The sequence below is a fragment of the Chrysemys picta genome, chromosome 1 (assembly GCF_011386835.1).
Source record: "Chrysemys picta bellii isolate R12L10 chromosome 1, ASM1138683v2, whole genome shotgun sequence".
NCBI lineage: Eukaryota > Metazoa > Chordata > Testudines > Emydidae > Chrysemys > Chrysemys picta.
In genome coordinates, this window is record NC_088791.1 from 213,378,497 (window position 1) to 213,403,811 (window position 25,315).

General features: G+C 42.3%; 1 protein-coding gene across 2 annotated transcripts; it reads right to left on the bottom strand.

The window, feature by feature from the left end:
* Nucleotides 1–960: 960 nt before the first annotated feature.
* PRDX4 (peroxiredoxin 4) lies at nt 961–20,701 on the bottom strand. 2 transcript variants are annotated; one of them, XM_005281542.5, is made up of 8 exons: nt 20,450–20,701; nt 12,961–13,078; nt 11,677–11,793; nt 9,813–9,935; nt 5,655–5,785; nt 3,632–3,666; nt 1,405–1,451; nt 961–1,083 (listed from the first exon to the last, which is right to left on the bottom strand). In XM_005281542.5, exons 1-8 carry the CDS (start codon nt 20,631–20,633, stop codon nt 1,080–1,082), a joined length of 759 nt encoding a protein of 252 aa, XP_005281599.2. In that variant the 5' UTR covers nt 20,634–20,701; the 3' UTR covers nt 961–1,079. The 2 variants fall into 2 exon arrangements, with proteins under 2 accessions (XP_005281599.2, XP_005281598.1); XM_005281541.5 differs by lacking the exon at nt 1,405–1,451 and having other exon boundaries at nt 20,450–20,700.
* Between the last annotated feature and the right edge of the window lie 4,614 nt (nt 20,702–25,315).

A 25,315-nucleotide genomic window follows, 5' to 3' on the forward strand; every position in this document is an offset into this window, starting at 1 on the left:
TGCAACAGCACCCTGAGGCTTTGCACAGGATGGAGTCCCTATTGTACTAGGTGCTACACGAATACCTGTTCACTGCCCAGAAAAGTTCACCCCATCTAAGAAATTCTCACTGGTGAGAACAATCTATTGTACAGTTTGGTGAAATTAAATTCCATCCGGATGTCCGGGGCCTGGGATGCTGCCTCATCATCATTCTGTATATATGAAAAAAATCAAATTCTAACCCGACACTGTATAAGAATAAGCAGCTTCAGTGGCAATGTAGAAAGTCACTTTTTACTCTTTCAAGGATCACACTACGATTTTCAGGAAGAGAGGTGGACACTATTCATAATATCAGACGCTGTTTTGCTGACTGCATACAATGCTTTGTGTTTTTTGTTGGTTCATGCATGACCTTATGTTAAAGAGATCAAAGTGGGGGAAGAGCACCCATGCATAGGATGTGTATTTAGGAGGAATTTCAAGTTCTGGTGATGATCAAGCATGTTTCAGAGGTGATGTTTTTGTCTCTCGTGGGAAGAAATGTGTGCACATGAACCCCAAAGACTCTACAATTCCCCTGTTCTAAATTACGAGCTATGAAAACAGTTTTAGAGGAACAGGAAAAAGATTCAAGTCACAGTGTGAAAGTAGGATCATCCCCAGACTATTGGAATTTTAAATACACTAGAATCTTCCTTTTATATTAGCATGTACCCCAGAAGTTTTAAGTGTTAAAAAAAATTAAACAGATAAAACTAGATCCTTTGCTAATACAAAGTGGTGTAGCTCCATTGAATTCAGTTGAACTACGCTGACTTATACTTGCTGAGAATCTGGTTCTTAACGTTCGACTGAAGAAAAACTAAAATGTTTTCTTCTCTTTCTGCTACTGGTAGTCTCTGCACAGTGAATACCTGTATTTTGCAAAAGCAACTACAGTTGGTAGCCACTATAAATCAGCCAAATGCATGAAAATAACAAAATTAATGTAATTTTATTGACAACTTGAAGTTGCATGTGACTTGTGTAGCGCAGTAGAAGCAAGTTTCAGTTTAGTTTATCAAAATACTTCAGTTTTCCAGCTGGATCTGGGATTATCTGTGTGAGAAAGAAAGTGAAAGTGTTGGTCTAAAAACAAAAGGAACAAAATATTATCTACCTCATATTGTGGCATTAATGGTCACACACTACATTTAGAAATTACCTTTCACGTGTTCAGATCTAAGATTACTGCTTATCTCTAATGAACACTAAACAGTGAAGGGCAGTAGGGGTGGAGGAGGAGGAAGTGGAGTTCAAGAAAGAACCAGAATCTGCCTTGCTGAAAGAATGTACTCCAGTCTGATTTTCCCCATAAGTGAACTTGGAATTATTTCCATAAATTAACATCTGTACTCAAGTGCCTCAGAGTTTACTTACAGCTCTTGTCTTGGCCACCACGCTCTCATGGCATCTTCAGGTTTGATCTAATTAAATCAAACACATTTAGAAGGCATGGCTACAGATGTTAATGTATTCTGAAGAGTGTTTTGCAGAACTATTCTGCTGTTTAAGTGCACTACAGCTTTTGCACAGAAAGTAAAGAGAACATCTTACTTGTATTTACGTCAGTGCTTTACATTTTTTGCGGCCTGATATTCTCAGCAATGAGTCAGTTGTCAGCCACAGGTGTACAAAAACAGCAGCTGCTATAAAGTAGTAATCTATTACTGCTATCAACTGGTCTCCCTTTTATTAAGTGTATTCATAGGCTTGACCCTTCTAAGAACGGGAAATCACTCACTTGTCAGCTGCTAATGGACAGATTATTCAGTTTAGCCAAGGTAGTGGAATGCATGATTTCCAATGCCATACATATGCCATCCTATAACCCACTTGCACCATAAAAATCTAAAGAGCCAGTTTTCCCCACTAAGACCAATCTTAACTAGCCCATGAATATAATTCCCAGCATCTGCTTGTTTCGCACTGTAATGCAGAGGTCTGCCACTCTGCAGCAAAACTAGCCACTTAAATGTTGCCAGTTGCAACTTTTACTAAAAAGCAACAGAGTCCTGTGGCACCTTTAAGACTAACAGATGTATTGGAGCATAAGCTTTCATGGGTGAATGCCCACTTCGTCAGACGCATGAACTTTTGACGTCAAAAGTCAAACTTTTACTAGAGGCGCTACAGACACTGGCTCTCTGCATGCACTGTTTGAGATCTTGTATGTAGATACAATTTAGGGACTGTCTTTTAATGTGTGTCAGTACAGTGACTAGCACAATGGGACCTTGATCTTGGCTGGAAACTCCAGAAGCTACTAGAATACAGTTTATTAATAATGCTGTATCAGTTTATATCACTAGCATCCTATTGACGTTCTGAAAATGTTATTGTTTATAAATAAGCCCATTGTCTATATGAACGAACACATTTCATGGCCCTGCCAAAATGTGGTATTTGATGCTGTCATGTATTACCAACTCAAGGAAAGGTGCAGAGACCACTTCAATTTTTTGCTGCTACTGAAACCTTATAGAATTTCTTTCAAGGCACCTTTTATTTATTTTCATTTTAATTTTTTTTACATAATGCTGTTTGTGCCAACAGCTGAAACAAGCAGCAGAAGAAAAAAGGGCAGCTTCCAATAAATGCCAATGATGTAATATTGTAGCTGGCAGCCTTCCGTAACCCAGTTTCTTAGGTCATGTCTACATGTACACCGTTGTAGTGGCGCTGCTGGTACCAGCATGTCTGGTGAAGATGCTCTATGCCGACGGGAAAGAGCTCTCCCATCGGAATAATAAACCACCCCGTGAACGGCATACCCTCTCCCGCCGACAAAGTGCTGCGCAGACGAGTGCTTATGTCGCTCAGGGGGATGGCTTATTCACACCCGAGTGATGTATGTTATGCCAACATAAGATGTGTGTGTAGACATAGCCTTAGAAAAATATTTTCGTTGTTCCATTGGAGCCCGATTCAACACCCACTGAATTCAGTTGCTTCAGTGGGCACTGAACTGGGCCCTTGCTCTTTGGCTCATAATCATGTTAGTGTGAAGAAACAAAAGAAGAGATACCGTGCTGCAAAATGCATTCCATTTTACAATTCTAACCGTGATAGTGTGCTTTGCCAGATTGTGGGCAATTAATCAATGGCCTGAGAAGTGAGATTATTTATACTGAGGAACTGCTTAGGAACCCCAATCAAGGATCAAGTCTCCATTGTGCTAGGCACTGTACAGATAAGACAGAGAAGATAGCCCCTTCCTCAGAGAGCTTCCAACTCTCTTTTGACCTGCGTTGCAGGATAGGAAGGAAATTCTCCCTCAACTCAACTCTCTGGTGCTTGAGGTTTTGATCATACATTGGAAAGTTGAGGGAGAAGGAAACTCCTGCTATGAAGAAATTAACTTATTTCCTGCATGAAAAATGCAATACTGCAAACATGATATACTGTAATAAATCAGTCAATCAAATTCCAATGATAACAGAGTAAGAACTTATAAAAATATCACAATGCACAGGGCCTGATATTGTGCTTCCATTCAAGTTAATGAGAATTTTGCTTTCTCCTTCAATGGAGATAGGATTGGGTCCCTAATTTTATTTAATCATGCAAAATAATTAATGTATGCTGAATATAAATACGGACTTACTGTCTCACTGCCAGGTTTCCAACCAGCAGGGCAAACTGAAAAAAAAAAAAGGAAAAATGGAAGTTGACCTTGTAGAAAATAAATTATTTTTCTAATTTACTTGGTTTTCTAACCATTCTCATAAAAAACTAATCCTTGAATTTTAAGTAATATAGCAAGAAGGTACCATTTGTAAATATCTGCAAATATGTAACATGCTTATTCATGAGACAGTATCCCTAAAACATTCATATTGAGACTATTTTCAGGGCAGATTGGATTGTTCCATTCGCCAAAAATGAGAAATCCTTGCTTGGCTGGGTATATGTTGGTTCTGATTTTCAGTTTTCAGTCTATTAGTCAATTTACTGGCAAAGTAATAGTACCTCCCATTCTGAAGATGAATCCCCATTCCATGAGGACATATGGTGCCAAGATAAGAGCAGCAATTCCATCAGGTGGAAATGGAGACAGGTACAACTTTTTTTAAAACTAATGCCAGGAGGCAAGTATTACAGTAACAATGAAGAAAAACTAAAGTTCTCTCTCTAGAATGTGAGTGTTTTGTTTGATATCCTGCTTAGGATGTAAAAGGATTAGAATGATAAAAATAAATATTTACCATTCTTGCAATTGCTCAGTTGTTCATGTACAACCTAGGTGAGACCAGGAAGCTGACCCTGCAACTGCATATGGGTGGGCAGACCTTGTGCCCAGGCAGAGTTTCATTGGTTTCGATGAGGCTTTGCAAAGGCTCAAGGATCTGCCTGCACAGCTGGGATTGCACAGCTGGAGCACAGGCATTTTATCCCCTGCAGACAGTGCTGCCGGCTGAAATGTGGTGAACATAATAAAAACCTTGGAGGATTCTTCTTCCTAGCCTTTGCACTGAGTCCAATGAAATAGATATGCATTGCCACAGAAATCCAGCAAAACCCAACAGGATTCCACGTGCTTCACAGGGAGAATCCAGTACTGCATAAGCTGAGACACAGCTTTATTTGAAGCTGAACAAAAAGGACTTTATCTCCTTAATCAAAACGCTCATTGCCTTTAAGTATCTTTTCAATTCTGAATTGCAAAATAGAGCTGTTTATACAGATGTTACATTACATGTTAACATGTTTCAAACTGCACTACATTAAAGCACGCTAGGGAACCTGGCGCGCGCACCCTCAGGATCTATGCAGACCAGTTGATGTGCCACACATTAGTGTGCTTCAGAAGGCACACCCCTATAGTGTGCATCACCGCACTGTGTAGACAACCTTAGAATGAATTGCAGCTGTGTCACTTTCCATTGGTTTGCTTTTAAACACCAACACTTTAAATTAAGAGCAGGAAGATTAGCCAGCTGAACATATACATGTATTAATAATTAAAATTGAACAGCTTATTATGGGCCAAATCCTAAACTGGTGTAACTTGGCACAGCCCCCTGAAGTCCAGGTAAAAAGCTGAAGTCAATGGAGCTATGCCAGTTTACACCATCTAAGAATCATTTACTTTAAGAGAAGAGAGAGGAATTTGCAGTCTCCATTACATTGGGCACCGAACCCAATCTCATTTTGGGAGATGCCTTCCACTGCCTCAAAGTACTGTATCTATTTTGTCTTAGGACACCAGCCTCCTCTCTCCCTCCACCCCCACAAAACCCCCCCAAATTAAGATTACACTGGCAGTGCCTCTTGGATCAATTGCAGCTTGTCTAAATTTATTAAAATACTGAGCCTGATTCTTCGCTGCTACATACCTTGCCCAGTCATTTATGCTTATGAGTGGAAAATGGGTGTAAATGCTACTGTTTTGATTTGGTAGTATTACAACCACTTTGCATTCACTTGGGACAGTACACTAGGTGCAAGGCAGGGGAGAATCAGGTCCACTGAATCTTGAATGAGGGGAACAGAAAACTTTGCTCAGTAACAACCATGAAGCTATCAAATGTTGCAGTATGCCTTGCTTCCTAACAGCTAAAAATATACCTTCCAACTAAGTAAGACCTCAGTATAATTCCCATTGCCAAAATATTGAAAACAGGTACCTTCTCCATGTTTGTCAGTGTACTGGAATGCTTGTACTAGACGAAGTGTTTCATCCACTGATCTGCCGACGGGAAGGTCATTCATTGTTATCTGTCGAAGGACCCTCTTATCATCAATAATGAAAAGGCCTCTGCAAAAACATGGAATTTTTCTTTTAGATATAAACCTAATGATATCGATCTCTATTACACGCATTGTGGTGTCCAGATACTGCAGCATACCTACACTAGATCAGCAGTGTCTGGATCTCTCCAAGCACTACACAATCAAGTTAAGTACAGGTTCTGTGTCAACTTTTAATTTCCTTTGTAACTCCCTTCACATTACTTTCTCATTTATAATGCACCCAGAATACGAAGGATCTAACCTCCCCCACCTCTGGAGTCCTTCAATACCAGCCTCATTTAGAGGAGGTGCTTTTCATTGACACAAAGAACTCCATCTCTCACTGAAAGTGCCCTCAGTTTGCAGTGCTCTCAGATCTTGCTGTGACCTAGGCAAGGTTAAGTCAGAATTAAGAAAGCAGTAAGAACATAAGAATAGCCATACTGGGTCAGATCAAGGGTTCATCTAGCCCAGTAGCCTGTCTTCCAACAGCAGCCAATGCCAAGTGCTTCAGAAAGAATGAACAGAACAGGCACTCATTGAGGGATCCATCCTATTGTCCACTCCTAGCTTGTGGCAATCCGAGCACTGGGTTGCATCCCTGAGCATCTTGGCTAATCTCCATGAACTTTTCTAGTTTTGTTTTTTGTTTTTTTTTAAACCCAGTTATAGTTTTGGTCTTTACAATGTTCACCGGCAATGAGTTCCACAAGTTGACTGTGCGTTGTATGAAGAAGTACTTCCTTTTGTTTGTTTTAAACCGGCTGCCTATTAATTTAATTGGTTGACCCCTGGTTCTTGTATTATGAGAGAGTAAATAACACTTCCTTATTCACTTTCTCCACACCAATCACGATTTTAGACCTCCATCATATCCCCTCTTAGTTGTCTCTTTTCCAAGCTGAAAAGTTCCAGACTTTTTAATATCTCCTCATGTGGAAGCTGTTCCATACCCCCTCATAATGTTGGTTGCCCTTTTCTGTACTTTTTCCAATATATCTCTTTTGAGATGGGGTGACTAGAACAGTATGCAATATTCAAGGTGTGGGTGTACCCTGGATTTATATAGTAGCATTATAATATTTTCTGTCATCTTATCTAGCCCTTTCCTAATGGTTCCGAACACTGTTGGCTATTTTTGACTGCTGCTGCACATTGAGTGGATGTTTTCAGAGAACTATTTACAATAACTCCAAGATCTCTTTCTTGAGTGGTAACAGCTAATTTAGACCCCATCATTTTGAATGTATAGTTGGGATTATGCTTTCCAATGTGCATTACCTTGAACTTACCAACACTGAAATTCATCTGCCATTTTGTTGCCCTGTTCTGTGAGATCCCTTTGAAACTCTTCGCAGTCTGTTTTTTGGGCTTAACTATCTTGAGTAGTTTTGAATTGTCTGCAAATTCTGCCACCTCACTGTTTACCTCTTTTTCCAGATCATTTATGACTATGTTGAACAGCACAGTACATATCCCTGGGGGACCACACTATTTACCTCTCTCTCCATTCTGAAAACTGACCATTTATTCCTACCCTTTGTTTGTTTTTTTCTTTTAACCATGAGATGACCTCCTTCCCTCTTATCCCATAACTGCTTACTTTGTTTAAGAGCCTTTGAGGGATCTTGTCAAAGGCTTTCTGAAAGTTCAAGTACATAAGATTGCATCTTTCTTTAGTGATATGATGATGCTTAAGAACTTTTTTATATGCACTTTGAGATTTTAGACTTCATATGAAAGTCTTGAACACTATTTACCCTTAACTATACTGCTTGATAAGTGGATCACTGATATTATAAAATGCTGAACTGTATAAATGAGAACCTAAGAGCCTTTAGAATCTATGTGGTAGAAGCTAGTTGCACAGTCCTTAGTAAAAAAAATTACAATGATAAACCAAAAGCACTTGTTACACTTAAAATATCTAGACCTGGTGAGATAATGCTCGTTCAGGGTTGACAGCATGATATTATAGGAATGTACAGACTCAGTCCATCTAGTCCAGTTTCCTGTCTCTGACAATGGTCAGAAGCAGAGGCTTCGGGGGGGTTTGTCTCACAGTAGGCAGATGTGGGATAATTTGCCCCCTACATTAATTCCTATAATATTTAAAGACTGATTTTAAATCCTGACGCATGAGGTACAGTATCCCTCCAAATTTTTTAGTACTAACTATAACAATGCTGGATATTCTTGACATTCATAGAAGTATCTAATCCCGTTTTAAATGTTGCAAATGACTTCCTCTGGCAATGAGTTCCAGCGAGGTGTGGTGTGAAAAAGTATTGCCTTATGTCAATTTTTGAATTTGCTACCTTCTCATTTCACTGAATTTTCCCTTGGTCTTTTTATGAGGCAAGGAGAAAGTTCCTGGCCTACCCTCTCTCTACCATTAATTATTTTATATACTTTGAATGTATCCCCTCTTATTCTTCTCCTATCTGAGAAAATAATGCCAATGTTTCAGTTTCTCTTCAAAGCAGATGTATCCTGTGCTGTTGCTCATTCCTATCTCCCTTCGCTGAAGCCCCTCTAATTCAGCAATTTCCTCTTTGAGATGGTGTGATCCGTTCTGCACACAGTACTCCAGCTGAGACGGCACCATTTATTTATATAATGGCATATTATCCTCCTTCCTATTCCTTATACATCCTAATATCTTGTTTACTTTTTTGAATGCAGTTATACACTGAACAGAGGTCACAATGATTCCCAGGGCACTTTCCTGAGCTGTTACAGTTGACTTAGAACCTTGGTAAGGTGTATGAATAGTTACTTAGCATTTATTGACACTGAATTTAATTTGCCATTGTGTTGGCCATTCACCTAGCTTGGTTAGGACTCTCAATCTCCTCACATCCTTCTCTGCTTTTGACAAACCTAAGTAACTATCATTTGAAAATTCTGCTACCTTTACAGAGCATTAAAAAACAGTGGACCAATATAAAACCTTGAAGAACCCCACAGCTAATCTTTTGCTATAATGAAAATTGGCTATTTAATCCTAGTTTCTGCAGCTATAATAAGAGCATTTCAAAGTTACTTTCAAAATGTGAACATAAGTCCACTTAAGTTTCACTTTCTTGTACGGCAGGGGTTGGCAACCTTCGGCAGGTGGACCATCAGGGTAATCCGCTGGTGGGCCACGAAACATTTTGTGTACTTTGACTGTCCGCAGACACGGCCCCCCGGAGCTCCCAGTGGCTGTGGTTTGCCATTCCCAGCCAGTGGAAGCTGCGGGAAGCGGCAGCCAGCACATCCCTATTCTACACATTAGCTCTTCAGACAAATATTTAAGTGGGACCTTGCTCCTTCCAAGTCCACCTTCTTTACCTATTTACTGCAGCAAAGATGCAATTCTGAATTTACAACATTGTCCAGACAGGAGATCTAATGTCACAAAACAACGTTTTCACTACAGGATCAGGTAACTGCAGTGTAAGGGACACTGATCTGTTTCAAGCATGAGTATCTGTAGTATTAACAAAGAACACTGAAAATGAATGGGCAAGAAATACTACTTATCAAACAATGCCACAACTACCACTAGACAAGATTTATACCTGTGGTCAGCAGCAAGATGGTCAATACAAAACATCTAACAGACAGTTCTTTGCCAGATCTTGAGTTCATGGTTCAGTTACTCCTAACCAAAACACTGTAAGTAATGGAGGAAAAGGCCAGAACTGAGAATTCAGATTCTGGCAGAATAAAGCTTTTCAGTTCACCTTTAAATCTCTGAGTTTTGCATGCACAATAGATCATTGTGAGTTAATTTCCAATTTTTTTTTAAAATTAAGGAACATTTCCTTGTGGACTAAGAGCTTTAATATACAATTTCAGCTAAGTTATCAACAGTCGGTGGAAAAATTGCCTGTATTTATCCATGTAAATAGACCCAGTATATGTTCAGATATTAACTACTGTGATGAACATAGTATATAATTAAATAGTATGAGAGAAGTGCCAATACCGAGTGCCCCTTTAAATGGAACTGGAAGAATGCACTGCTATAACAAGACAGAATGCACCATAATGGTTTGTAGTACCGAAGTGTGTGCCCTTGGTCCTCTAGATATACTCCATAATCCTTTGAAATCTGGTGGGTCAAATCTGAAAGGAGTGGGATCTTCATTGGTCCAAGTCCTCCTTGTTTTCGTGGCGTATTAATCCTTTGACAAACAAAAGAGATGCACATTTATTCTTCAGAGAGATTTTTATTCCACATACAAGTAACTCTTGCATGCAGCTTTTTTGCAGAAGGAATATTTATATTTCTGTTTTTCTTTTTCCTACTTGTTTGCTCCAACCTGCTTCCTACGCTCCTTCAATGTGTCCATTTACAGTTGCCTTAATCTCCTCTTCACGCCTCCTTCCATGCTTAATTTACACTTGAAACACCCTCCTTCTCTCTCTGTGGCCAAACTACCAGGGTGGATTTGATTTAAGTCAATCATGAGTCAGGAAGACTCTATTTAATCACGGTTTTCTACATAAGTGCATTCTTGTTGGTTGTTATAACCTTAATATATATTCTTCACAACTCAGCGATAGATGTAAGTTTGTTTTAGAAGGTACACACTATACATTTTTAAACAGTGATTTATTTTGAAAACTTTTCAGGTTAGTTTTATAGCTATATCAGAAAATGAATGATTGTTTGATTATTTCATTTACCAAAGGTAATTGAAGCTGATATTTATGAAGTCCTTGAGAGGTGAACTATCATTAATATTTGGAGGACTTTCTTGCCCTGCTGTATTAGAAGGAGAACATCACCAGACAGATATTTAAATTGTTTTATTTAACTAAAATAACAACGTTATGTATTCTGGATTTTTTTCTTCAACAGCAAACGTATAATAATTTAACAAAATAAGCATATGTCCCTCCCTTCTCACATTTATCTCCAAACTTCTTTTCCTTGTCCAGATCTATTCTGTCCCCAATAATCATCTATTTGTTGAACTTTTTGAAACTTTTCACTTTTAGAGAGAGGTAAGGGATTGACTCTGTGTACACAAATTTGCAGAGGGACAAAAGAGTTGAGGTCTGTTATTTCTCACCTCTATTATATTATTTATTTAAAAATATTTTTGCTGTTAACAAGCATGTTACCTCTGGAGACACAAATCCACAATACGAGATCTGCAAAACTAAGCATCTCTGATGGTATCGTCTAGACTGAGCACTGAGTCCCATTGGGTAGATAGAAAGATTAACCTAAATAATCTATACAGAAGCCTGTGGAACCCCATAAGATTGGGTCCCTAATCCATGAACTATTGGAACTCATTTACAAACCTTCTCTTAAACATTACATGAATATATTGTGTCATACTATAGAATTAGAATTTATAATCCCTATTCCATGATGAGTTATCTTTGAGCTATAATGTATATTAATTAAAACTATCTTTAGATGGATTTTTTTGATAAAATGCTTTTTGAGGAAAAAAAGCAGATTTAAATGAAAAGATTTCAGATTTCTTTTTATTTTTTTAATCACTGATTTTTATCCTCCCTGCAAACTACCCTGTCTTTCTTCCAAATCCCACAATTAAAAACAACAACAAAACCCCAGTGAAGATTTCTTTGGTATTAATCCAACATAGAATGTTTTATCATAAAGTTGGATGAATAATTTGTAATGAACAATTTATTCTAATGGTAAAACCAAAGTCATCACTTTTACTTTGACACCTTCAACAATAAACTTTATTTTTGAATTTCTTACCATTAGTTTTATTACTTGCCAATTTTTATTCAACACAGCATCACACCTTATCATTCAATATTTACTTGACAATATTAGTGCATCAGACAGAGTATGTGAATTTGGGGAAGCAACCCATAATCTCATATGTATCCACCAAAAATTTCCTATAAAAGACACATGGGTAGGCTACATACCATGCTAAGTGAGTGAACTGTGAGTCAACAGAACATGCTACCACTTCAGTGTTTATTGCTCTGAATTCTTCAATTCTGTCACTGAAGGCGATAATTTCAGTTGGACACACAAATGTGCTAAAAAATTGAAAACAAAGTAAATTCAGAATTCTCAGAATATCCAGGAGTGATTTTTCAGTTAGCTTAATACACAGCTAAATTAGTTTCTACAGAGAAGCTAGATATTGTTTGCAGTATATAAAATAGATAAATTGTGAATTACTTATCACAACTATTGTTTTTATTTACAGATGGAATCCAATATACACAATTAAAATAATTTTCACTTTGCAAGTAACTGCGTTCCTAACAGCATTCATAAATACATTCACAGATGGATTATCTATCTTCAAACCATGTGCAAGTGGTTTGTGAATAATAAGATTGAAAATGCAGTCTGTGTTGATTTAGTAATATTACAACTTACAGTTTAGCTACATGTACAATTAATCACTGATTTTAAAACTGTACAGGAATAAGTGGATTAAAGTATGACACACCAAATTGCAGAGAAACAGATGTCATGATTTCCTGGAAAATAGTAATGCAAGTTGTAGCTATTTTGCATTTGACCTCCTCCTGCTTCTTCTAGGCACAAAATTACACTTTAGGTCACAATTGTTCAAGCTTTGAGGCTAGGAGGAAAATAAGTCAGGATTCCAATTATTTTCACTATCAGAGCAGCTAACTGTCTCTACTATTTACCCTTTCTTTGTAAAGAGCTTTGAGTTCTAGTGATGAAAAGTGCTACGAGTATTACTAGTTTACTGTATGTTTTGTTTCTCATTTTGAGAAAACAAGGGGCCTGATTCTCCTCTTATTACACTGGTATAAATCAGAAGTAACTCCATTGACTGCAGTGGAGTTACAATAGTGTAATGAAAGGAAAGTCCATCCAATAATTTAAGTTAAATGTATCCCATAACATCCTTAAAAGTCTGTAAGAGGAAATCAGTCTCCCTAAAAATGTCTTCCAGGGAGTATGAAGTGAAGCGATAAGAGATGGTGTTACTCTTTCCTGTATGCATTTTCCATTTGCAGCAATGAGTTGTATGGTAGCAAGGAATGTAAACATTTCCCAGTAAGATGCTATAGAATTACAAAATGTCAAGTGCAGTTGCAATCCACATCTTAATGTTCCCTGACTCTAATCAACACACTTCCAAAATTCGGGAAGGTGGCGGGGAGAGGGGGAGGGAAGGAGGGAAATATATACCTTGGTATGTCTGCATCAGTTTTACTTACAAGTCAAGAGGGTAAAAGAAGAAGACAAGATATTTTCCTTGATAATCTGTTAATTTCAGCTCTTTAAACTCTCCATTGATTACTGCTGTTCCTTCCCAATAAGGTGCTGGCTTGGAAACTAGAAACATAAAATATAGATCCAAATTGAAGTATAAGAATAAAGTGAAGCATGCGTACATAAATGAGGCTGTTCAGCAGGTAACATATGTCCAAGGACAGTTTTCCTCTCTGGATGGATGTCTGTTTCCTTACAGTAAAAAACACTTTGTAGGACGCATGACTTACATAATCAAACTTTATTAATTTCAACCTTCCATAGGAGGAACGCACACCACATGTTGGGGTCATGCTGTGTTTAAAAAAAAATGTACATTTCAAGATGCATACATAACTCAATAGATTTGTGTTCACAAATTTCTGAACCATTTGAAATATTGCCAAGGATAAGGCTGCATGAGAGAAAATGCTGCACACACTTACCATGACCCCCTTAACACATTACAAGATTACTACTGGCTGCTGACAGCTCATAAATTAGGATGTTGATTTGCACTGAATGATGTATGGCTACTGGAGTTATAGATTTCAGTAAATTATATTTTGCTATAAATAACTTATGTGCCATGAGTAAAGAGTGGTTTAATTTCACATTATATTTACTCCTTAGCAAAACTGGTTTTCTAAAATTTAATTCTGCAGGAAATACATGACAGAAGATGTGTTCAAGGCACAAATGCTTAAAATATGTAGGTTGTCTGTTACTGCAACCCATCTATAAACTAACTTAGTGGTTATTGCACAAAAATATTCAGACTACGCAGCAGAAAAAGATTAAGGATATGTCTACACAAGCACTTTTGTCAGTATAACTTAAGTTGCTCATGGGTGTGAAAAAACACCCCTCTGAGCGACATCAGTTACTAACAGAAGCATCGGTATGGACAGCACTATGTCGGGAGAGAGACACTCCTGATGACATAATTACCACCACTCATTTGAGGTGGGTTAGTTATGTTGATGGGAGAGCTCTCCCATCAGCATAGTGCAGCTACACAAGAGATCTTACAGCAGCACAGCTGCATTGGTACAGCTGTGCTCGTGTAAACTTGATAGTCTAGACAGGGCCTAAAACAACATTAGTGAAACTGCATTATAGACATGCTTACAGGAGGTATAACAGGTGTCAAGTATCAGAGGGGTAGCCATGTTAGTCTGGATCTGTAAAAAGCAACAGAGTCCTGTGGCACCTTTAAGACTAACAGAAGTACTGGAGCATAAGCTTTCGTGAGTGAATAGCCACTTTGTCAGACGCAGTGGGTATTCACTCACGAAAGCTTATGCTCCAATACTTCTGTTAGTCTTAAAGGTGCCACAGGAGACTCTGTTGCTTTTTAGGAGGTATAACACACTACTCTACCACAGACTAATCCAGAGTGCTGGAGATTTTCAAATTGTAAGTACAGTGAAGTAGCATTTCTCAATATCAAAGCACAGAACACTGAGCATTCCATGCCTGAGGGCAGTGTGTTGGTGATCCAGTATCAAACTGAAGGGATTTAAACATGACTGAAATGTCAAGCATATATTGTTGGGTAAGTTACTATACTGCTCAAAGCAATGTTTGGAATTGATTGAATAGCATGCTGATTAATATTAGACAATTACTGTCAACAGCACAGTATCTGTTATAAGTAGGCTTATATGCAGTGTTGTAGCCGTGTTGTAGTCCCAGGATATTAAGAGAGACAAAGTGGGTGAGGTAATATCTTTTATTGGACAAACGTCTGTTGGTGAGGGAGACAAGCTTTAGAGCTTACACAGAGCTCTTCTTCAGGTCTGGGAAACTAACTCAGGGCAGGTCTACACTACAAATTTACATTAGTCCAGCTGCACCAATACTGCACATCTGGGAAAGATGCTCTAAGAGGATGGGAGAGAGCTCTCCTGCTGACATAATGCTTTCTCCATGGCAGTGGTGGGCAACCTGCGGCCCGTCAAGGTAATCCACTGGCGGGCCACCAGACAGTTTGTTTACATTTGCACAGATGCCCGCAGCTCCCAGTGGATTCCAGCACGTCCCTGCAGCTTGCGCCGCTTCCCACAGCTCCCATTGGCCGGGAATGGCGAACCGCGGACACCGGGAGCTGTGGGCAGCCCCAAATGTAAACAAACTATCTCGGGCCTGCCAGTGGATTACCCTGACGGGCCGCAGGTTACCCACCACTGCTACATGGGGTTAAGGTCAGTATAACAACATTGCTCAGGGGTGTGAATCTTTCACACCCCAAGCAATGTAGTTATATTGAAGTATGTATGTAGTATAGACCAAGCCTCCGAGTGTCACTGCTAAATACAAGGTGGAACAGATTGAAATGTGTGACTACTCATGCTAAACAAGGGACCACTCAAGATGAAATGGCCCATTAACACCCCTCCAATCATAGTGAGGAAATGGGGGGGAGGGAGAGAATGTTGTAATGAGCAATAAATCCAGTGTCTATATTCAATCCATGAATTTTAGGCATGTCTACACTACAAACTTAAGTTGACCTATATTAGGTCAACTTACAGCCACCACAATAATTACTGCAGTGGTTCATGTCCACACAACCCTCCTTCTGTTGGTGGCGCACGCATGTCCTCACCAGGAGCGCTTCCACCAACTTAAGAGGGCTAATGAGGGGAGCTGAGAGCCTGGGCTTCCAGCTCTGCATGCAGCTGCCCACCGGGGCCCGGCTGCCCCCTCGGCAGCCTGGCGGAAGAGGATGACCGGGCTCTAGCTGGAGCTCCCCCCCCACCCAGGGTGACAGCCCGGGCTGTGAGCTGGGCTTTCTTGTTAATTTCACAGCACTAGCAGGGAGTCGTGAAATTGACAAGAATGGCAGCCAACAGGCAATGTAAGTAACCTGCAATGTCTAGAGTCACCCTAACTACACCAACATAAGCCCTACGCCTTTCAAGGAAATGGAGTTATGTCAGTGTAGTAGAGCACTTACATCAATGGGAGCAAGATTGTACTGTAGACACTGATGTAATTAGGTCGATGTAAGTTGCTTTACCTCGACCTAACTCTGCAGTGTAGACCAGGCCTATGTGTCTCGCAAAGTTATGAATTTAAGGTCCCAGGCTCGTCTTTTGAAATGTTGTGCAGTTTTCCTTTGAGTATGAGGACTGATAGAGTGATCGCTGACCTATCAGTCCTCATCCACAAAGGAAAACTGATGAGACTGGGACCTTAAATTCATAACTTTGCTAGACATGGACTGAATACAGACACTGGATGTATAGCTCATTACAATAATCTATAAGGACTTACAACCCCTCTAGCTGCTTTCTCCCCGCCCCCATTTCCTCCCTCTGATTGGAGAGGTGTTAACGGGCCACTTCACCTCCAGTGGTCCCTTGAAATGTGTGTTTAGCATAAGTAGTTAACAATCTGTTCCACCTTGTCCTCAATGATGCGGAGTTAGTTTCCCAGACTTGAAGAGCTCTGTGCAAGCATAAAGGCATGTCTCTCTCACCAACAGAAGTTGGTCCAATAAAAGATATTACCTCATCCACCTTGTTTTGCTAATAAGTAGGCTTGGCAGAGTTTGATTTTTATTTTTTTATAATTTTGATATCTGCTTAAGCATATTTTTAGGTTTTTTTTAATTGATTTTAAACTTTCACAGTTACAGGAAATTATGGGTGAGGGTGTTACACAACTATTTGACAGCAGATGTTGAAATTCAAAAAGTTAAAGCTTTTGTCGACATCACATCAAAATATACTAAGTTAATATCCTTAAATCAAACTAAGTTCTCAAGCAGCATTTTTCTTACTCTGCCTATTTGTAAATTTTGATTATTATTGATGGAAATTTTTGTCAGTTTGTGTGTATGGTGAAATTGACTTTTACCGACATTTACCAATTAAAAATCAAATCCTTACTAGCCTAATTATAAGATACCTACATTAGTACATGAATAATGGCATTAAAAACTTGCACTGTCTTTTTATTTTTATTAGCACAGCCCACAAATTCTGGTACACATACCAAAGTCTCTCTCTAGTAACGTATACTGTACACATTTTTATAAATTACCCATACACACTAACCCTCACAAGATGTTTCATTTGACAAGTCTAGTTTATTTTATTTATGGTAGCACTTTGCTGTCAGTGTTTTGTAAAATTCTTCACTATGAAACCTTGAGATTTCTCAGTAATATTATTCTACTGAATCTCTGGAGATAAGAGGGAAGACACTATCTATTTCCAAGTGTGGGCAAGCTCTACGTTTCTATTTAGAGCTGGTTGGGAATTTTCTGACAAAACATTTTTTGTCAAAATGCTGATTTGTGGAAAACAAAACTATCTGTGGGAAAAGGTTGGTTTCAATAAATCTCCTGATTCAAATTTTTTCTGAACACTTTGAATTTTTTGATGCTTCTGAAAAGAAATTTCAATTTGAAATGACTATATGAAATTTTGTTAACTTATTCCAAAAGTTAAAGGTTGAAATCTAAACTCGTTTTGATCAATTTGTGAACATTTGAGATTAACTTTTTATCCAGATTTAGCATGGGAAAAATGGCAATCTCAAACTTTTGTGAAACAGAAAAACATTTCTGCCCAGTGTTCTACTGTAGATTAATGTAACTGGGAATCTCACTTGACTACAAAATTGTTGAAAATTTCTAAGAACGGGTGACCATTTTAAACAGGTGTCAGAAAACCCCTTAACTATAATTCAATTAAAATGATCTGCCCCTGAATCGCCAATGTAATAACTTCACATGAGAGCTCTCTAAATATAGCTAACAAAAAAAAAAAATCAGAATCACAAACAAGACTGTTAAGTCTAATTTCAGGAGACTTTTGCTGCAGCTAACTTTTTGGTCATATCCTACCATTCTTTTGTACACAGAACACTTACAGAAGCCAGAGTAGTGCATGTAGCTCACCAGTCACAGTGTGACCCTTTAGTTCATAAAATATTTTAAATCTTAATGAGAACCCCAAAGTATTCTGTATATTATTTACATTACTTCTCTTCCCTCATTCTTTAATACTGCCCCTTCAATGAAAACAGCACCTTTGTTAAAGAGTTAATCTGTTACTCTCCTGCTGATTCCCTTCCCAAGCTCTCCATTGTAGTACAAATGACAACCATGACAAATGATTGTTACCACAAACCGAAGAGACTTTCATTGGGGAATGAGGGGGAGAAATGCAAGAACAGATGAAGATTTTTCATGTTAGTATTCAAGTAACACACTATACAAAGTTCAAAATCGAATCTTGAAAAACAGTGTGTCTGACCCAGTTTAAAATCCTATTAAATTTGTTCTGCAGAGGCCCTCCATTAGGCAGAAATCTGTCTATGTTCATCCATCCTACTGCTTGATAACTGAAATACCTCATCTGAACAAAACTGAGTCTCTAACAAAATAAGTAACTGAGTAAATATTTATTCAGTGATAAACAGAAAAGTGATCTAGAGTTGCACTCCAATTATGCCACTGGCTTTGGATGGGGTGGCTGCTGTGGAGCTCCAGTGAGTTCATTTAGGCTGTGTGTGGCGATAGGAATGTAGCTGCACAAAGCAAGCTACAGAAGCAGAGGTTTAGAACTTCCATAACATAACCTGGGGTAGGCACAAATTCCAATAGTCCAGTGGTTCCCAAACCTTAACAACCTGTGAAGCCCTTTCACTAAAATGTCAAGTCCCGTGAAGCCCCCTCTTAAAAATGAATGTTTCCAGGGATTTTCTCCTTTACCCGAGTATAAATTATAAAAGCAGTGATCTTGGAAATATAAAATTTGTTTTTGTGACATCCTTATTACACACTATTTATTATTAATCATTACAGTATTTTTATGACGTTATGAAAACAACAACACTCTTCCAAGATCTCACTTCCATAGCTTGTATCACTTCGAATAAGCCTGTTATAAGACAAGGCTCCTATGTTTCATCAAGGAGTATCAGATGTAAAACAGCATGAAGGTATTTAAGAAGCCAAATCAAAGAGTTCCTCCTACATAATCATTCAGGTCTTGAGCAGTCCAGGCAAACAACGCACATTACAACAAAGCTTAAACTTGTTCTTCATAATAATTTTAAAAACAATACTAGCTGCCTATTTAATTTTAAAAACAGCAAAAAATATCCACCTCCCTTTCCATTTCTTATAAGGAGTCTTGAAGTTTAAATCTCCTCAGTGTGATAGATACGTTTGCTCTGATCTGCTTAGCTCTTGGAAGTCCAGGGGCTCCAGGCTGCTGGCCTCGTGCTGCCTGGGGGTCCCTAGGGACAGCTCTGTCTGCCATTAGGGAATTTTTTCCTGAGAACCCCCTGTAACATTTTGCGAACCCCAGTTTGGGAAACACTGCAATAGTCTAATGTGCATCACGAGCAACCAAAATATCCAAAAGGATTCCAACATATTGGAATCTAGGACTAAAACTGTAATTTACTCCTATTTAGAGAATCTCCCTTTATTTAAAAAGAGTTTAACATGGTGTATATAAACTATTTAATTCTACAGATGGGGTTAATGAGTGGCATATTCCTCATTGCTAGTAGCTGTCCATTGGCATGGTTTCTGATTCCCTAAATAGGCTCCTTTGCTTTTGACAAACTGTATTTTGGTAGAAACGTTAACTTATCTATTTACAATGAGGGGAAAAGGCAGAAACTTGGGCCATGGTAGTAAATACCTCCCCCTACCCCGTGAAAATCCTCAAGCAGAGTAAATTCTGATTTTCAGATTATTTAAACTCGGCAGTGAGGGAGCTGCTTAGGGCTCTGCACACTTTAAACCAATAGGCTTTGTCTGACGTGGCCTTCTCCCCTAGCAGCAGTGAACTGTGCATCTGGCCCAGAAAAGCAAACAGTGGGAGCAAAGTGAAGGGACCACAGTTTAATCCCCCCTCCCCCTCTGCACACACAGGCTGCCACTAAACCAAACAAGCTGCACTATAACCAATAGCTCTAGGTTAGTCCGCTTGAGCCACTTTTATCCTCATCGCAAAAAGGGCTCCCCGGAAGGCCGCTTTGCTGAGATGCTGCGCAAGGGCTTGTCCTGGGGGGCGGGCAGACAACACCCTTCACAAGCGTTCATGCAGCTGGGTGCTGGCTGCCCTGCGATGGAGGGATCGCCGCCTCCGCTGCACAAGTGGAGGGAAACTGAGGCCGGGGGGAAGCAGCAGAGACACCCGGCCCCACAGCTGGGATCTCTGCTTCTGACGGGCCCACACGGGAACCCCACTCTCTAGACCCTTGTACTGGAGGGGGGGGGGCGGTGTTAGCCTGGGGCCTCAGTCAGCCTGCACCCGCGGGGGGGGGGGAGGGGGGTAAGAGGGGACAGGGCAGGAGGGTCGGGCACTGAGCGCCACTGATTGCAGCCCTGCAGCGGGAGGGGACGGGGCTGCGGTGGGGAGACGGGAAATTGTTCAGCAACATCCCTAACCACCCCGCAGCGCCCGCGCCGCTACCTACTCTTGGCCTGGCTGAGGTGCAGGGAGTGGTCGGAGACGGGCACGCGGGCCGCCTCCCCGGGGTAGACCTGCCCCCCCGCGTAGTAATGGCACTTCTCCTCCGCTCGGGCCTGCTCCTGGGCCGCCCCGGGCCCCGCCAGCGCCAGCGCCCAGCACAGCGCCAGCCACCGCCGCGCCGCCTCCATGGCCGCCCGAGCAACTGCACGTCCCCCGGCCCGCGCCCGGGAACAGCCAGCGCCGGGGCCAAGAAGGGGCGGAGCTCTGCCCACACACACACACACACACCCCGCCCCTTCACATTGTTCCCCCACTGCCCTGCGCCCTTCCACCATACACCCCCACCGCTACACGTACACACACTGCCCCCTTCCCGCTACTTCCCGCACACTGCCCTCTGCCCTTCCCCTTCCATCCCATACACACACAGCCCCTTCCCTCACACTGCCCCGCCCGCCCTTCCGCTTCCATCCCATATACACACTGCCTCCTTCCCACTGCTTCCTCCACATTGTCCTCCTCTCCTCACACACCCTGTACTCCTTCCTATTGCTGCCTTCACTGCCCTGCCCTCCACACCCCATCAGCCTCCCCTCCCAACAGACACACAACAGCCCCTCCCACTGCTTCCCCCTGCCTTGCCTTCCCATCCTCTCCCCTCCCATATACACACTGCCTCTGTCCACTCCTTTCCTCACATTGCCATCTTCTTCTGCCACACACGCACACACAGAGCCCCTTCCCACTCCCCTCCTAAACACTCCTCTCCCCTCCACCACACATGCACTGCCCTCCTCTCCCCTCCCACCACACACACAGGCACTTGCTGCCCCCTCTCTTCCTTCCCCTCCAGCTTCTCCCTTTCCTCCTATCCAGTCTCAAACATCAAATGTACTGACCAACTATCCTGAAAAACTGCTATTTCTAGATCTTGTGCCACCATTGACAACAGTCAATGATTCATTTCAATGAGACTTTGTTGGCAAAGCTATACAAGTGTTGTGAAAGTGTTAGTGTTTTTTTTTAAAGCCAGAACCCTCAAGCGTTTGTCAGAGCTGCAGTGCATATATGCTCAGGCTAGACACTGGCTGGGATTTCTTCTTCCAACATCCATTTGTAAGCAGTGTGCATTCCTGATATGGTGGCACCTCACAAAGTTATAGTGAGTGCACAGATCGGGGACTCCACAAGTAACATAAGAGATGCTAACACACACACATAAAAAGGCACAGAGATAGGTGCCTCCCCAAACAGCCTACTGTGGCCACGCCCCCAGGCCAGCATGCCTCCTGCAGGGACTCGGGGCCGCTGGGACAGCTGGTGCTGGGCCGTGCTGCCTGCCCTAGGGCTGGGGGTGATGCGACCATGCTGCCCAGACACCCAGAGCTCCCGGGCAGGGGGCACTGAGGCTGCGGAGCTCCAGGGCTGCTGGGGCCTCGCCCACCTGCCCCCGGCCAGCTGGCACAGGGGCCAGTGGCGTAGCCAGGGTCTAACATCAGGGGGAGCGAACACATAAAAAAAGGCGCCACCCGCCGCCATATCAAATTACTAGTTACATACTTTTAAATTCGTTATACATATTTATTTTGTACTTATAAAACAATATAATTCTTGTGTTTTTATTTTAAGTACGTGTGTTATTTTGCATTTAAAATATAAAAAAAGGTTTACAGTATTGTATATAACATCAAAACATAATAAAAACACGTGTTATTTACTTATTTTATATTTCAAAGATAAGATCAAAACAATATGATAATCAATGAAGCAATTGCAACAGCCTCAGTACCCACCCCTTAATGCAATCCCAATGCTGCCCCAGGACCTGAGCCCCCAGGATCCCAATGAAAAGGGCTTGGGTTGGGGGGGACTAGTTTGCTTTCTGAAAGGCAAATTCTGCACGAAAAAAGCAAGTCCTACTGATGTGTCATTGAATGAAGGAGAAGCCCGGAGCACTAGCTCTGCACTTTGGCACACCTGGAGTGTCAGTGATCAGGCTTGCTGGCCTGGCCCCCAACCCCCATGCTCAGCTCATGCTGCCTCGCACTCCTCAGGCCAGGGTCACCACCCAGACGGAGGCAGGGGCAGCGCAGCATCTTGCTGTGAGGGGGCCATTGCTCGCACGCACCCGGTGGAACAGCCCCTCTCATCTCTCCTGAGGGGGCTGCTCTGCAATCTGTGGCCCCTGGAAGCAGGCAGCACACAGGAGCGGGGGGGGGGGGGGGCACAGTCCCCTGCATGAGAGACACAATCGGACAGAGGTGGGCAGGGTCTGTTGGGGGTTCGTATGGGAGAGAGGGGGTAGGAGGCTGCATTGGGAGACTTCAATGCAGCACCTAGCCATGCTGGCTCTGTGCATCATGAGGCCACTCGGGAAAAGGAGGCAGCAAGAGAGAGAGGCCAAGGAGGAAATGCCCTTCCCCTCCCAGCTGGGTCTGTGAGTCCCTGATCTCGCAGAGTCTCAGCGCTGCAGGCACCCAGCCCTCAGGTACTGGGCTGCAGTGCAAGCTACAGGGGCTGATACAAAGAAGTCAGGACCAGTCAGAGCACTTCCCATGTCATCATGAAAACTCACTCCTGGAAAACTGGGTGAGGTAATATGGGGGGTAATATATATCAGGGTGGGTGAGGTAAAATATTTTTTATTGGACCAGCTTCTGTTGGTGAGAGACACAAGCTTTTGAGCTTTCACAGAACTCTTCTTCAGGAAGAAGAAAGAACTCCATGAAAGCTCCAAAGCTTGTCTTTCTCTCTCTCTCACCAACAAAAGTTGCCCCAATAAAAGCTATTACCTCACCCACCTCGTGGCTCTAATTTCCTGGGAACAACAGGGCTACACCAACACAGCGTACAAAAATGCAAGTTTCACACGAACAGCACAGAGTGACCATCACACCAGGACACTATTTTCACAATTCATCTTAGCATAATGTCATCATCACACCAAGGAAGTAGCACCAGCACAATGAGATAAATATAGCCACATGTGCATGCCAAAAATTCACAGTACAAGCACACTGGGACCAGTTTAGCTCTCAGTGTCTGAGTCCATCCCCACTAAACTGAGTCCAAAGGTTCAGCTAAACACAAGGGCACCTGCAAATAGCTGTACTAACAGCAGGATCTACACTGGCACAATAGGAGGAGTTGCATGTCAGAGCACTAATTCCCAATCCCAGTGCCAGGCAATATGGGATCCAGGAACCAGGTCTTTAGAACCAGAATTTGTACTCACAGGAGAGTGGGATGAAATTAGAGAAGTTACAGAAGGCAACTCTCAAGAAACAAGGCACTTGACCAAATGGCTGGGTGGATGTTAAACAACCATCACCAGCCATTGTGTGCAGCAAGTGAATGACAATTAGTAATTTAATGACCATCACCACCAGACAATTACTCAACCCCGGGACTCAGCAATGCCCCCCCTCCTCCTCCCAACACGATCACAAGCCCTTCCCTTAGGAGACAATTCAGGTTTCCCCTGATAGGAGAGGGAAAATCAGGCTACCTCTCCCTGCCCCCCAACATGGTGCCTGGACTTGTTTGCCAGAGCACATGGACTAAACACATATAATGTTTTCACCCCTCAGCTCACAGAGAGCACAGCAGATAGTTCCAGCCTTCCCTTGGGAGACAATTCCATCCACACCCCCAAGGCAGAGATTGTAGCTATGAAGATTTCCCCTCATAGTCTCAGTTTTCCTCTCCTACCCCCCCACCCCTATCCTTTCCCCACTGTCTCTTCCCTTCCACCCCTCACCCCCTAAGAGGCAGTCACCCAGATGCCACGGAGGGGGAACCAAGCGCACTACATGGCCACTGTCTCTGAGAAGCAGGTTTCAGAGTAGCAGCCGTGTTAGTCTGTATCCGCAAAAAGAACAGGAGTACTTGTGGCACCTTAGAGACTAACAAATTTATTAGAGCATAAGCTTTCGTGGACTACAGCCCACTTGCATCTGAAGAAGTGGGCTGTAGTCCACGAAAGCTTATGCTCTAATAAATTTGTTAGTCTCTAAGGTGCCACAAGTACTCCTGTTCTTTCTGAGAAGCAGGCGTCTCTGCATGGGCAGGGAGGGCAAGCAGGGACACCACACCCCACAGGAGACGTGCCTCCCCCCAATGCCTGTCCTGGTCCAGCTGCCTGGCAGGGGCTGGTACTCTCAGTCTCTCTGTGCTGCGGGGGTGCAGGGGATGTTTTTGGAGATGCCTCTGGCTGAACCTCCTGCCCCCCACCATGCAGACACCCATCCCACCAGCAGCCAGGTGCTGGCTCTCTCAGCCACCTGGGGGGGGGAGGTTTCCAGTCCCCCCCTCCCCCAAGCCACCCTCACCACAAGAAAGACCCCCTTTGAAATACACTTACCAGCTGCTACTACTGGCTGCCTTTAGTTGGGTGAGAGGTTAGGAGCTGCTGCTGCAGAGCCAGAGAAAGCACACCTGCCACAGTGCCACAAGAAGCAGGTAGGAGAAGAAGGCAGGGTCTCTCAGCTCAGCCCCTTGCTCCAGGAGCAGTTCCCCTCGCTGATTGGCTGGTGGCCAAAAACCAGCTAAACAGCGAGCACTCACACTCCCCTAGCCAGCTACCTTACTGCCCCCGCCCCGGCCGAACAGCTGATGGCTCGTGGGCCCTCAAGGGCCCCATAAACAGTTGGCTGGTGGGTGGGGTGGGTGCTCCTGCCCCCTATAGGGGCATGCCCCAACCAACCCCCTTCTTCCTCAAGGCCCCAGCCTCTCCTCTTCCCCAGGAGCCCAGCTTGCTGGAGCTCAGTTCTTTCCCCCTCGCCTCACTGATTAGCAGTCTGTCTCCCTCCGGCTGAGAGACAGCAGATCAGCACGGCAGGAAGGAGGCAGGGTATGCAATGCAACATGT